The sequence below is a fragment of the Ctenopharyngodon idella genome, chromosome 2 (genome assembly GCF_019924925.1).
Source record: "Ctenopharyngodon idella isolate HZGC_01 chromosome 2, HZGC01, whole genome shotgun sequence".
NCBI classification, from domain to species: Eukaryota; Metazoa; Chordata; class Actinopteri; order Cypriniformes; family Xenocyprididae; genus Ctenopharyngodon; species Ctenopharyngodon idella.
In genome coordinates, this window is record NC_067221.1 from 33,512,257 (window position 1) to 33,527,690 (window position 15,434).

General features: G+C 36.0%; 1 protein-coding gene across 5 annotated transcripts in view; it reads right to left on the minus strand.

The window, feature by feature from the left end:
• Positions 1-635: 635 nt before the first annotated feature.
• The window catches only part of adcy8 (adenylate cyclase 8 (brain)), a 61,437-nt gene continuing 46,638 nt past the window's right edge, over positions 636-15,434 (minus strand). The window contains exons 14-19 of one of the 5 annotated variants that reach the window (XM_051861984.1): positions 9,639-9,797; positions 6,941-6,985; positions 6,606-6,752; positions 4,128-4,220; positions 3,858-3,972; positions 636-2,292 (exon numbers count right to left, since the gene is read on the minus strand). In XM_051861984.1, the coding sequence (XP_051717944.1) occupies positions 1,805-2,292; positions 3,858-3,972; positions 4,128-4,220; positions 6,606-6,752; positions 6,941-6,985; positions 9,639-9,797 (1,047 nt within the window). In that variant the 3' untranslated portion in view covers positions 636-1,804. The remainder of the gene's footprint in view (positions 2,293-3,857; positions 3,973-4,127; positions 4,221-6,605; positions 6,753-6,940; positions 6,986-9,638; positions 9,798-15,434) is intronic. The other 4 variants (XM_051862001.1, XM_051861993.1, XM_051862009.1 and 1 more) reach the window with 4 other exon arrangements.

Below are 15,434 nucleotides of genomic sequence, written 5' to 3' on the forward strand. Positions count from 1 at the left end.
AAGAGTAAAAATAGAATGAATATGTAATAGGGCATTTAGCAAAATGATCCTCCAGTTATTTTTTCTAGCTAATGCTATTGTCATGGCTTACCTGAGGTAAATGTAACATTACTGGCATATTGTTTACAAGCTGTTTTGATGTCTTTTCTTGGTTGAAACACTGATCGAGCGATTACATGAGACATCCTTCTGATGTTCAGTCATGTTTATTTCCTGCTATGACTAGTAGTAAAGAGGAAGAGATGATCGCGTACCAGCTGAATGTGGCACATGAAAGAGCGCCAAAACTGTATTTATTGTTTGAATAAATTTGACAGAATTTTAAAGCTGGCAGTTTGTATCTTGCTGTCTTGTCTGTCGGCCGCGTTGTCCGTGTCCTCTGAGTTTGTGCTCCACAATGTTTTTCACTGCGTGAGAAAATGGATGTGTGGCTTAAGAATTGTGAATTGCGTGAGTCTCGCGATGAAATGCGTGAGAGTTGGCAGCCCTGACTTATATGTTCTAGATTAGAACACCCAGCAATTTGTAGCAACCAGTCAGAACAGCTTAGCAACCAGGTAGAACCCCATAGAAATGCCAAGCAACCAGCTAGAACAGCAACCTGTCCGAACACCCTGCCAAGCCCTAGCAACAAGTTAGAATACTTTTTGAATGCCTGACAAAAAGCCAGAACAAAAGAGCTATGTCTCATGTCTAATGTGATTTCTTGCCTCTCAAAGTCACCATAAAATCAAAATGGAAAATTCGTATTTTTTTATGGAATATTGCAGTATTTATTATAAATGATTTATCCTTATACATCATTCTTTAAAAAAAAAAAAAAAAAAAAATTCATGTGCCTTCGTATTCTTTAATCAAAATATCTTCCCCTTGCAGCAATAGCAAACCACAACGGTCCAATCAAGTCCCTACATTTTTTCTTGTTCGAGAAGCTGTTTCACTCAAATATATGTCACGCTCTAAAAAGTAATTCAGGGGACCTGTTACCACAACATAAATAAATGCATTGTTGCAAGTTAAACATTTTAGTTTGTTGATTTGATTAAACCTTTTAAGTTGCAAATGTTATTTTGTAGAGTTCTGTTGACATAATAATGTTGATCATTACATCAACTTCAAGTTTCGACATGAGAGGGCGTTCATGTGTAAAGTTTTACCTAGGAAACTCAAATTCTGAAGGCAGCATAATTAGTTTCAAGGATACAACTGGTAGTTGGAGCGACTTAATTATTATACGTAATCAACTTAAAAAATTGTGTTCATGCTACAAATGAATATAGCTTGTTGGTTGAACGTAAATTCACTCAAAGTTGTCATAACTCAAAAAAAAAAAAAAATTATGCAAAATTGTTTAGAGTGCACAATAGGGAAGAAAAGATTATTGAAAATTCAGTTTCTTGACGAATTCAAACATAAGGTAAACTGATAAACAATCTAGTGATTAAATATTTTGCTGTCATCAACAATAAAGCTGCACATGGAACCATTTTGGTTATGAGCGTTGCCTTAGAAACTAATTATGTATCTGAGTCTGAGGATGTTAAAAATTTTGAGGAGAATCTCAGAGTTACAATAATTCCGACATGACGTGAACACAGCATTAGCTCAAACCATTCATACAGACCTTTATTAAAAGGAAGCTCAGACCTTTATAAAAAAATTAAACCCCTTTATTGTTTCTCAAATACAAAAGAAATACAAAAAGAAACACAGACAGCAAGAGAGACACTCAGTCAGCGGCAGCAGTCTGAAGTACAGCTCAGTCTTTTGGTTCAGTACGTAGTTTGTTTTCCTCATCCAAGATCTAGGCCAGATCGCTCTTGTCCGTGACCTCGGCGTGGCTGGTGTCCGAGCCGCCCGGTGCCAGCAGAGTTCTGCGGTTGTAGTGGTGGCCCTTCATGATGCCTGAGTTGTTGTTTTCATTGAGGATTTGTTTCTGTTTCTGCCGGTTGAGGGACTGGACCAGGCCGAGCACCACGGCGGCGAGCGAGTACTGGCCCGTGAGCTTCCTCGGCTGCAGGATGAGCGGGTTGGGCTGCACGCGGCCCATCAGGAAGTGTGTGCGGATCTTGCCTTCCTGTTCGCTGATGCCCTTCACGTAGATCTCGCCTCGGTACTCGAAGGCAAAGCCGCGCTCGTTCAGGATGGCGTAGGTCTCCTCTGGGAGCTGGATCTTGCCGCTGACTCCTGTGCTGTCCATACGACTTGCCAGATTGACTGTCTTCCCCCAAATATCATACTGCGGCTTTTTAGCGCCAATCACTCCAGCCACCACAGAGCCATGTGCCATACCTGAGGGAGAGAGTGAGCATAGCATTAGCATCAGAAAATCTCACTGTTCACCTTGTTGAAAAGACATGATGGTGCAAGCTGCAATGGAGCTACATTTCAGCCTTTTAGGCCCTGTTTACACTAGTGCGTTTTCATTTTAAAACGCATAACTTTTACTACGGTTACACCTGGTGTCTACACTACTCCGGAGTTTTTGACCCTCGAAAACGGAGACTTTTGGAACCGCTGCAGACTCATTTTTAGTTTGAAAACTCCTGGGTTTCGTTTCAGTGTAAATGGACCAAAACAGAGATTTCTGAAAATGAAGGCGTGGCTGCCCACGTTACGCTACCACAACACGACAATAACCTCTCTTATCGGATCTGTAACAGACCAGCCTCAACGACTGTGTAAACAATAACATGGAGACGGAACTGCAAGCTTTGCTGACTTTGTTGTCCTTTTTAGCAGCCATTGTGCAATTAAACTCTGCATTTTTTTACTGCATACTGCAGCTGCCTAAATGCCCAAGAGGCAAGCTATTATTATAGCTTTGGCAGCCGTTTACACTACGCGCAGGCCCAGTGTGCATGAATAGTGTAGACGGAGATCTTTTTTGAAACGCAGTGGAAACGGCAGTATAGACGAGGATCATTTTCATTTTAAAACGCCTTGTTAAAATGAAAACGCACTAGTGTAAACAGGGCCTTGATAGAGTGCAAGAGCCCAGTTCCAGAAGTAAAAATTCTATTCATTTTTTATCACAAAACACTGATTTTTTTTTTTTTTGTGATGATAAATAAATCTTTCATGACAGACCTATGATGAGTCCTGAAGCTATCAAGAAGCCACAAGTCATTGATTCCAATTGATTTATTTGACTGTTTCATGACATGTCAGCATCTAAGCTATTTTCAGGGTAAGAACAGAGTAGAATCAGCTAAAAAGTAGATAGATAGATAGATAGATAGATAGATAGATAGATAGATCTAAAGAACAGTATTTATAAATTTCTTCACTGTCACTTTTGATCAATTTTATGCATGCTTGCTAAAGAAAAATATTAATTTCTTTCAAAATGACATTTTTGAATGGCTGTGTATAGAAAGATAAAATTTAGATTTTTTAGGTGCACTTGAGATAGAAATTCTAAAAGTTTTCAATGTGATTTAAAAAAAAAAAAAACTAAAAACTACATTACCCATGATCCTGAAATGATCAGTAACCATGGAAACAGGAATAGTGACTGCCCACACCCACAATACATTGCAAATGATATAACTGTAATCCTTATAACCTCAAACATCTTATATGAATATTTCAACAAAAATATCTTTTCCAATTTTCATTCATTTATTTATTTATTTTATATTTGTAATGTTGTGAATCTTCTCAGAGCTGGTTGCTTTCATTTATGGCTTTAAATCTATATTAAAATGTTCTGAAATTCCTATGGAGAAAATAAACAGGTAAAATACTTTCGCAATCAAGGCTGATTAAAAAAAAGTGGGCAGTCACTGTTGCGCTCCATTGTCACTTTCAAATGTGTTTCTAAAATATTTGTGTTTAAATCATTTGACTCTTACCGATTCTGAGTTGGAAGTTGTTAAATGAATGTTTGTTGATCTCCTGAATGCTTTCATTCAGAGCAATCGCGAAATCTGCCAGCGCACACAGATGCCCCCATTTATCCTCACATTGCTATGGTAACACACACATATATAGAAAGATTAGTGCACAAGCTAACCCTTTTATAGATTTCAAACTACAGACACTACTTATAAGAAGACATCAGATAATATGTTTTAGCATGAGTGAGTGTGTAGGCTTCTGTAGGTGTGTGTGTGTTTTCATACTTGTTTCTCAGGAGACAGTCCTGACACAGCCATGTACGTGCTGCCAATGGTCTTTATCTTCTCGATGTCCTGAAAACGCTCCTCCCCCAGCAGCTGTAGAGAGAGAGAATCTTTCAATTATGACATATGTAACATTAAACTTGCATCACCAGCTTCTGAGCAGGTGTGATGGATCTGTGCATCTTAGATGAATCATCAATATTAAAATGCACCTTTAAAGGTTTTTAATTTTGTTTTGGAGGTCTCCAACAATAGGTTTACATGCATTCAAATAGGGATGAGTCAATTATAAATGATTCGTTCATTTTGAATGAATCTTTAATATGAATCGGGAACTACGAGTTGTCTCAGAGAGTGATTCGGTCATTTTGTGTTGACCATGCACGTGCAACATCCCATAGGTTCTGTACCGAAAACAGACTGAAGTGTCTTGTTGGCGAACGCCTTGTTGGCGAACGCTATTTACACTAGCTCCGCCCACCAGTGTCTGGTTGGACCACTCAAGTTTTAAAAAAGACACATGGAATTCAACATCTTCAGTGGGCAGTAGTAGCGAGTAAGGCCCGCAGACCTGGCTTTTAACGCGATCGACACAGGTTCAAATCCACCTTTTATTTTTGAATAAAAATGAAAATAATGTTCTAAAAGTGGAAATAAACTGCGAACGAGTGTTTGATAATATTAAAAGTGTTTATTGGGTAGGGTTAGGGGAAGGCGTAGGGTTAGGGGAAGGTGTAGTGAGGGTTTTTACTCTCCCAATAAGGAAGCATCCATTTAATAATTTTAAGAAATATAATAATTTACACTCTATGATATTATTGCATCCTGTTAGTGTACAAAAAAAACAGGTGCAAATAGAATCTGCCAATATAAAGTATAGATAGCATCTAATTACTATTTACTCTTATTGAAAAGAACTGATACTTTTACATGGTGTGAATAGAATCTATCGCTATTTTCACCTAGTGTAAATAGCATATCGCTAAGAAAATATGCTATTTTCACTTAGTGTAAATAGCCGCTGCCGAAACAGAAATGATTAGCTCACTTCTTGAGTCTTCGGGTCTGAGTTGTTCAATCTTTTGTCACGTGACATGACAGCTGCATTGGATACAGAAATAAGTTAATAAAAAAGAGCATAGTTAGTTTTTTTACTCTTATAGTTATGTGATATGTTTCTGGTCTCAAATTTCTTACAATTTATACATTTCTGTCAAGATGGTTCTTTTCCATAACTCGTGATGAACAAACTACTCAGATCCAAAGACTCAGGAGGAGGTGAACTAATCATTTCTGTTTCCAGTACAAACTTCATTGCTTCAGCCTATGGGGATGAGACATGACGAAAGAATGAACGACTCGGATCGGGAGTTGAGGTGAACTAACAGACTGCATAGCCTGAAGACCCAGCTAAGCAATGAATTAATCTTTTCTGTTTCTCATAATTTGGCCTTGGCTACATTATATTTTTTCTTATTCTAATTGTGATCAATGTTTATGTAAGTTGATGTGTTGGGGAAATTGTCTGTTATGTAACATTTCAATTATATTTTGCTGAAATGAACAAAATGAATTGAAAAAAGACTCGTTCATTTTGCTAAACAAGAGTCAGTAAAATGATCCAAAATTCTCATCACTACATCAAAGGTAAAAAAATATTCGATAAAGCATTCGGTCTCTCTAAACCCCTTGTATCTGAGAGCCTACTCTGCTCTGATTGGTCAGATGACTCAGTCTGTTGTGATTGGTCTACTGCTTACAGAGCGTGTCCGAAACGATTCACCCATTACCTTATCCGAATTTCAGCTCTAGAGGCTTTCTTAGCACTTGATAAAAACAGTAATGATGTCGGTTTTATTGTATTAATTTGAGCCCGAGTCCTCATCCTTTGGATGCATGCAAAATGGATTTACTTTCACAGCACAGAAAACAGCATTTTCTCGACAGCACAAACCAAACTCTTCCAGGCCTCAGCTACAACTACAGTGTTTGAGGGCAGGTCAAAGTAAACGTTGCCCGTGGGCATCCAATGAAGACCATAGACTGGCATTATGCAAATATGTTACAAACCTACATTGGTTCAAGCAGGAAGTGAGATTGGAATTACTGGCAACTTGTTTTAGGCAGTTCTTTTTTCTTTTGGGAGACGGTAACCCCATTGATCGTGCACTTTGATCTTTAAAACTTTGCGACCTTTCGCATTCACAAACAGCTATATTACACAATACATTACATGAAAGGTAATTTCTGAAAAAGCATAATACAGGCACTTTAAAAGGATAGTTCACCCCAAAATGACAATTCTGTCATTATTTACTCACCCTCATGTCATTACAAACCTGTATGCTGTTTTTCGGTCAAAATGGACTGTCATAGAATGGGTTTGGATCAACATGAGGGTGAGTAAATAATGACAGGATTGTCATTTATTGCTGGACTATGCCTTTAAACACGTGTGTGTGATGGTAGAATTCTGACCTCATCAAAATCAGCGATGATCTCGTTGAGCAGCCGCAAACACTCCACACCCTGATTATTCATCTCTGTCTGTGAGTAAAAATCTGCAAAGCCCGGAATGGAGGCGAACATCACTCCCACTGTGTCATATGATTGCGAGTAGAGCTCCTATGGATGGAGACCACACATTAGAAACCTCCTCACTGGCTTCAAGTCAACTTCAGATAACTACGGTTCAGTATGACACATGTAAATACATACAGAAATGTGGGTCCAATGAAGTTCAGAACAACAATATATGCATAATGTGTTGACCACTAGAGGGCAGTGTTGCTTTATAACTAACACTTGATTACCTCATAAGTGGGAGTCAGAACAGATGCATCTGATAAGGCTGATATCTGATAAATGCCAATACAACACATACAACATACAAAAAACATGGTTTACATATAATATATAATATAATGTTATTAATTATAGTATGCAATACAATATGTTAATATATTATATATTAACAATGTTATATTTTATTTATAACAAAATAATGTGTAAGAATAAATATATAAATGAATACATTTTTATATATAATTAATCACCTTAAAAAACAAACAAGTGTAGCAACAACAACAACGAAAAAAAAAAGGTTGCAATGGCAAACAATGTTTTTCTGCATGTGTACAAAACTATAACAAACACACTTGGTTCATAATGCATCTGACAAGCAGGGTCATTATATTTAACTAAAACTAAAAGCATAAAAAACATTTCTGTTACCTGAAATAAAATAAAAGTTAACTGAGACAAAATAAAATATAAAAAATGTAAATTTCAGCTAGTTGCCAAGGCAACATTTCTCATTTTCATTTAGTTTAACTTGTACTAAAATAAACTAAAACTGAAATAAAAATTAATAATAACTATATAGACATATTTACAAAAAAAATCATAAAAATGACAAAAACACACAACAAAATTACTATAATTAAAATAAAAATGGAAAATATAAAAAATTATTTCAAAATATTAATTAAAAAGTCTCAATTATACTAAAATAACACCGCTGACAAGCTGATATTTTATATAGAATTCAAAAACAACAAATACAAAATTAAAAAATTATATATATATTTTTTTTTACATATAATATATTATTATAGGCTAATGTTATTTATTATAGCATGCAATAATATAATATAATATAATATAATATAAATACTTTTTTATATAGAATTAATTATATTAAAAACAAAAAAGTGTTGCAATGACAAACAACGTTTCTCTGCATGTGTACAATAATTATAAAACAGAATGGGTCCTGTGTGAATGGTGCCTAAAGGGCCCTGAAAAATCACGGCTTATACACACTTCCCATATACACATGGTTATGAACAGACCTCATACGCACTACATAATATGTCACATCTACCACACTTTTAAAATAAAGTGTGCAGAGTTATTCAGACTAATTACGTACTAATTGACGTCTAATGTGTGCAAACCTCAAGGCCACAGGTCTAACTACTTTGCTGTTTAAAGAGGGAGCTGTGGTCAATGGCATGAGGTTAAACTCTCTCCATACACCCTAAACATTCAGCATCGCACTGATACGCCCCGCTGACGCATGATGTCATCACTGCATGCCAGTACTGCTGAGCGATTATATGTGTAAAAAGTCAGTGACTGTTAAAGACAAGTGTAGAAAACAGGTAATAATACACTTAATAAGTGTTAGTCACTGAACCAAATTACTGCAGTGCCCTTCAAGAGTGGCAGGTTTTGCGAGCAAGACCGCGGTATGTGTGCATGTGTGAGGGAGAGGGATCATTTTCTCATCTTAATAATAGCAGAGAGTGGCGTAAATTATGGTTCACACACTCAGACACACACACACTTTTAGCGTCACCAGTTAAATCATGCCTCAATACTCCACCTGATTATAAATGAATGGGATAATTAAAGCAACTCAATACACTCACCCACACACACAGGCTTAATGGATGCATTTTTTATCCGTGAGTTATACAGCTCCATTATTTAGCCTCCCTATTGTCTGATTGACTGACAACGGAAGATTCCAGAAATAAACAGAGGAGTCACATCAGGACAAGAGAGCACACAAACACACACACACAGACTGGCTTTACAAACTCAAAGGAAAGGGCAAAGGAATAAGAAAAAACAGAAACTAGCAAAAAAAGATATGCAGGCACATAAAAACATGGCTGCCACAAGATAAACAATCTATGTTGTAAGCACAACAAAATTAACCAGAACCAGAAGCTTTTCCAAATGGGAGACAAATTGAATTAAGCTGCCTACTAAGATACCTTATTTTAGCTAAATTCTAAAGGCAACACTGCATGGAGAAGGCTATCTCAGAAAGTATTTGTACAAGCTCAGTGAAAAAACAAATCCGAGTTCTGTGTAATTTAAAAAAAAAAAATTGACTTCCTGCAAGAAGTCTCTTATGCTGCAATTATCTGATCAAAAATACAGTAAAAACAGTAATTTTGAGAAACATTTACTTTTAAATGTACATTTTAAAAGTAAATTCCTGTCATGGCAAAGCTGATTTTTTTCAGCATCATTACAGTCTTCAGTGTCACATGATCCTTCAGAAATCATTCTAATATAGCATTTATTTGAAATATAAATCTTTTGTAAGATTATAAATGTTTTTACTGTTACTTTTGATCAATTTAATGCGTTCTTGCTGAATAAAAGTTTTACTTTATTTTCTATTTAGGCAGCTTACTAGGTTTTGGAAGAGAGCTACAGACTTTACCTGTCCTATATTTTTTTCATTTGTACTTTTCTTAGTTCTGTCATCTATATTTATTATTGATTTGTGTCAATTTCTTAATTGGTTTTGACTTCCACAGCTGCAAATGCTTACAAAAAGTTGATTGTCATGCCAATAAAGCACAATAGAGAACAAAGACAGTGGCTATGATTCATCCCCTCCTCACATGTTCTTGCTGTCAAAGTGCTGCCATGTTTTTCCTGTCAGACTAAAGAAGTGAGACACCCAGATCCATTCTGTCTCTCTACCTCATTGTCTCTGTCTTTCTCCAGGAAGTGGCGTGCGACATGGCTGGGGAGAATGTTCCGGAGCATGTTCTCATTGTGTTCACGCAGCTCTCGCATCTCATTTATCTCTTCCTTCGCCTGTACACGCCATAGGAAGTCCAGACGAGCAGTGTACTCCAGCTGAGAGACAGAGAATGAAGCTAGTCAGACAACAAAGAATAAAAAGTATCACAAGATACATTAAATCATCAAAAGCAAGCAAAAACACAGGACTGATCAAGAAACATCTCTTATTATTATCAATGTTGAAAACAGTTGTGCTGCTTAATATTTATGTGGACAACAAATTTTCAGGATTTTTTGATGAAAAGAAAGTTTAAAAAAACATCAATGTAATTGAAATGGAAATCTTTTGTAAAACTATAAATGCCTTTACTAACACTTCTGATCAATTAAACTATATATATATATATATATTGGGGTGTAACGGTATACAAAACTCACAGTTCGGTACGCTAATGCTCTAAACTATGTATGGAGCCCTTACTTGCACATTACTATATTAAAGGTTAACAACAAAGCCCAAACTAGCCTAAATTCAGTTGCTATTTATTTTTAGTATAATAAACACTCAAATAACAAGTTGTATGCAAACATGTAACCTGTACATAAGGCAGTGTTTGCATTAACTTCTAAATCTAATTATAAAATTAGGTTTTTACTCCAATTCGTTTTTGAAATATAATCATTTACACACAGTGGCTTTCATTTTCACGACAGATTTATTTAAACATACATTAAATAATCAAGACATCACTAACAGGTTAAATAAAATATAATGAATATATAGGCTAATACAGTGCATATATTAAGTGAAAGAGTTCATTTCTCTGGCAAACTAACAAGCTATGCACACTGGCTTTTCTGAGGTAAATGATACATGACTGTTTACAAGCTGTTTTATTTACATCTTTCCGCCATTGAAACACTTGATTGAGCGTAATGCATTCGGTACACACGTGCACCGTACCGAAAGCCCTGTACCGAAATGGTTCAGTACGAATACGCGTACCATTACACCCCTAATAAATAAATATATATATATATATATATATATATACACACACACACATATATATAAACAATAAGGAATGAGTGAATAAGTCACGGCTTAACGGCGTTTTTAGGAATGACGCGAAGTGGAGTGCCTGCAACCCCTTCAGCCGTGACTTATTCACGATACAGTACTAGCCTCGAGTACCTTTTTGCTTTTATAAAACGGTTACCACACAATACAAATATTAAAGCCAGAAATACGTATCAACGCAGCTTTCATCAAGTAAACTCTTACTAAAAGCCTTCATTCCACCGGAAAAAAATAGTCCCTGACCTTGAACAGCAACAGAAGTTACATTATTACACCATTAGATGGCGGCAAAGACTGTCTTTATGAGTGTGTCAGTCAGTAGCAAAGACTTTTACATTGAAAAGACTGAATTGTTGTGAACACGGAACAAGACGCAACTGACAAATGCTTTGACTAGTGCTGTCAGTCACGGGAAAACCCCTTAACTGTTAAAAGGACAGGACAATACATTGGACATTTAAACAGATTTTTTATTATGAACATAGGACTGACCTGAAGGAAAATGCTAAATCCGAATGCAGGTAATAAACTCGCTCACTCGATCTCTTTCTCACAATACTCTTCTACATAATACAGTAAGCTTCAATGGACAATATCAATTGAGAACAAACGGTTTACATTGCTAAGAGTGGTTGCTAAGGGTGTTGTGTAGTGATACACAGAACCGTTAAGTGAAGCGGTCATAGCCGTGTTTTATCGTGAATAAAACACAGCTATTGACCAATCAGAATCAAGGACAGGAACTAACCATTTTATAAATATATATATATATATATATATATATATAAAACATTTCTATTCATTTCTATCAAATAGAAAAGGAAAAAGGCTTTAAGTCTCTAAGAAGAGAGAGAGAGAAAAGAGTAGGTATATCTAATAACTGTCAGCAATACTAGGCAGATGAATAGCAAATACACACTCAGCAAACACAATCCAGTCACTGGAAAAAAGGCACACAAAAATCCTAGCAACTAGAGGAGGAAAGCATCTGTAGGCAATCAACGACAGGAAAGATGCAGAGAGGTGCATGTTCTTCTTAAATGTGGAAAATAACTTCAGAATCAGAAATCAGAAAAGTATGTAGAAATAATTTAAAACATTGATTGCAAACACCCTTATATAGGTTCAAAAATATTCTTAATTAAATGTAATAATTAAATGGTGGGGCTGCGTTTTGAAGTCAAAAATAATGCATCCATCCATAAAAAAAAAAAGAGTAATTCATACGACTCCAGGGGGTTAATAAAGGCCTTCTGAAGCGATGCAATGCATTTTTTTAAGAAAAATATCCATATTTACAACTTCATAAATTCAAATAACTAGCTTCCGGTGAACGACCATACACAGAATGCGCAAGTTGACTTGCGCCAATGAGTAATCCTCTGACGTGATGTATGACTCAGGATGAAGGAGTATTGTAAGCTTAGATGCCTCTCACGGTTCAAACAAATAGGGCTGTGCAACAAATTTAAGCTCCTCTTATATCGAAATCCTCCGAAATTTGTCTTTAAAAATGGTAGTTTTAGACTTATAATCCGTGACCGGTGATTTGTTTTGCTCTATCCTCTGCACCTCTGTGTTCGTCATTACGTTGTGCGTCAGATCAAAGGATACTCTTTCGCCGCAAATCGACTTGCGCATTCTGTGTACGGTCGTCCGCCGGAAGCTAGTTATTTGAATTTATAAAGTTTTGAATATGGATATTTTTCTTACAAAAATGCATCACTAGAAGGCCTTCATTAATCCACCGGAGTTGTATGGATTATTGTTTTTTATGGATGAATGCATTATTACCAGCAGGAAATGACTGAGGAGCCCTTGAGCAAGGCACCTAACCCCCAATTGCTCCACTGCTCTGGGTGTGTGTGTCCACGGTTTGCAGTGTTTGTGTGTTCACTACTCACTACTCCTAATATGTGTGCACTAACTTGGATGGGTTAAATGCAGAGGACAAATTCTGAGTATGGGTTACCATACTTGGCCCTCAGGTCATGTCACTTCACTTAAGTTGACCCTATTTACACCTGGCATTAAGATTTATCTCAGGTGATATGATCACAAGTGGTCAGCCAAGACATTTTGTGGTTTATATCTGCACAAGTGTCTCAAATGTGTCTCCTGTGACCACTTGTGTTCAGATTTCAGTGGAGGGTCTCTGATTTCATGAATAAACACATCACTCTCTATGTTTGTGTTACTGCATGTTGACAAAGTGCAAAAAGGATCTCTAGGATGTATCAGGACAGATTAGTGTTTACACTACAAATAACATGCGCTTCTGACTACCTCTGTACAGTATGTGTTTTCAGTGATTGGATTACAGTGTTTTGGACCACTTGTGATTAGATCATCTGAAATGAATCTTAATTTCTGGTCTGTTTTTTAACTGCAATCAGTTTTTAGTTTTATTTCGATCGGACTCTGTATATATATATATATATATATATATATATATATATATATTAGGGCTGTCAACGTTAACACGTTAACACATGCGATTAATTCAAAATCCTTAACGCGTTAAAATAATTTAACGCATTTAACGCAAAAAAATTACTGAAGCATGTGAAATCGCGTCATTAACGTAATTTACGTCACGCAGTTAGATGATCTTAAAAGTCCATGCTGATTATATCAGAGATGGCACAGAGAATTATTCATTCTAGTGTCTGTTTCGCTTTAAAACACAAACTCTCTGTCATATTCTGTCATTGTATCTGAAGAGCGCGAGCCCTCCTCCCGCATCGCGCTGTTCCTGTCTGAACGGAACGTCGAAACATCCCACCACTGTATGACCAGATGATTTGAAAACTATGTTTCTTGGCTGGATAAAGCAAACCAGCGTCTCGCTATGAAAGTTTTGATGGATGAGGATTGCAATCAAAGTACAGACGACTGCGGTGACGTACAGGAGTCCTACATTAAGCATGCGTGAGTCTGTTATATTGATGTGTAAACAATATGAGCGCTCTCGACGCACTGATCACACATTGTATTTATGCACAGACGCATTTCAGTACATTCACGTTGTTTTCACAAACATTCAGGATAATGTTTGGATTTGTCCTGTGTATGTTGCTGTGTACTTTAGTATATATGCAGGTCAAGGCGGTTGGTTTTTAGTTTTTTTTGGCATCTCCATGTGGTCCTGTTCAGTATCGCAATTTGACTTGTCTAAAATGTAAACAAGCTCTTTGCTGTTGCACATGCTGTTTCAGATTTCAAAGCTTTTCCTTCAGAAATTATTCTAATTTGGTTAGAATCATTAAGCATGAATTAAGCATCACAACTACAATATATATGTATATATATATATATATATATATATATATATACACACATACATATATATGTATACATATATATTGTAGTTGTGATGCATGCTAATGCATGCTTAATTTTCAGTGGGTGCTCCTAAAGTTTTGCTGGTGCTATCAAGTAAAAAAGTTAATTTTGAGCCCAGTCATATGCGGGACAGCCAGCATCTGGGTCACTTCTATTTCCTGGTAGAGCCCTGTGCTCTCTGCCCAATTTGGCAATCTGCATTTGCTTTACTCCATTTAACTTCCTTGGAACACTCAGTCTACATTCACAGCTGTCCTTCAACTTCACAAGATGAATTGTGATCCTTCATTTGAGACTATCAGATCAATATAAAACATCACATTAAATTAAGTTTCAGTGCTTTGAAATAAAATGTCACAGACAGTTTAATGAGGGTTTAAGACTTCTCCCCTTTTACTCTCTAAAAAGGACAATACACTACTGTTTAAAAAAAATTTTTGATCAAAATACAGTAAAAACAATAATATGGTGAAATATTTTTCATTTTAATATATTTTAAAATTAATTAAAATAAATAAAATATAAAAAAATGTATTTCTGTGATGGCAAAGCTTTCAGATTTCAAAGCTTTTCCTTCAGAAATTATTCTAATTTGCTGATTTGCTGCTAAAGAAACATTTCTTATTATGATCAATGCTGAAAACAGTTATGCTACTTGATATTTTTGTTGAAACAAGGATAATTTGCTTTTTAGGATTCCTTGATGAATAGAAAGTTCAAAAGAACATCATTTATTTAAAATACAAAGTATTTACTGATACTTTTGATCAACTGAATGTGTCCTTGTTGAATAAAAGTATTAATTTCTTTTAAAAAAATCTGGAATTTTTGAACTATTTTTGTGTTTTTTTTTGTTTGTTTTTTTGTTTGTTTTTTACAGACAAAGCTTCACAGACACTTCTTGCATCCATCTACTTCTACTGCATGAAAAAGAGCAGCCTAGATATTCTGAAAAGCTAAACATCTCCTTTTGTCTTCCACTAGGGAAAAAATCTACTTTACATGAGTAGATAATAACATCACCATTTTATTTCTTTCATACACTGCACTCAGAAAGTACCCTGAAAGCTTTGGCACTGCCATAACCCTTTGCGGTACGTCTCGACTTTAACAGGAAGTGAGCCGTGCTGCTTTTCTGATATCTCTGTTCCCCCTGCTTCCATCAGCTCTCTTCTAAACGAAGAGCTCCAACAAGGTCCCGCCTAATTAAGCAGTAACACACGCTCATCTGCATGCATTAATATCCAGCTTTAATTGAAACTGTTTCACAAAAGCGTCCAGATTGAAAAATTAATTTACTAACAGTCAGGGCATGATGTAAGTGT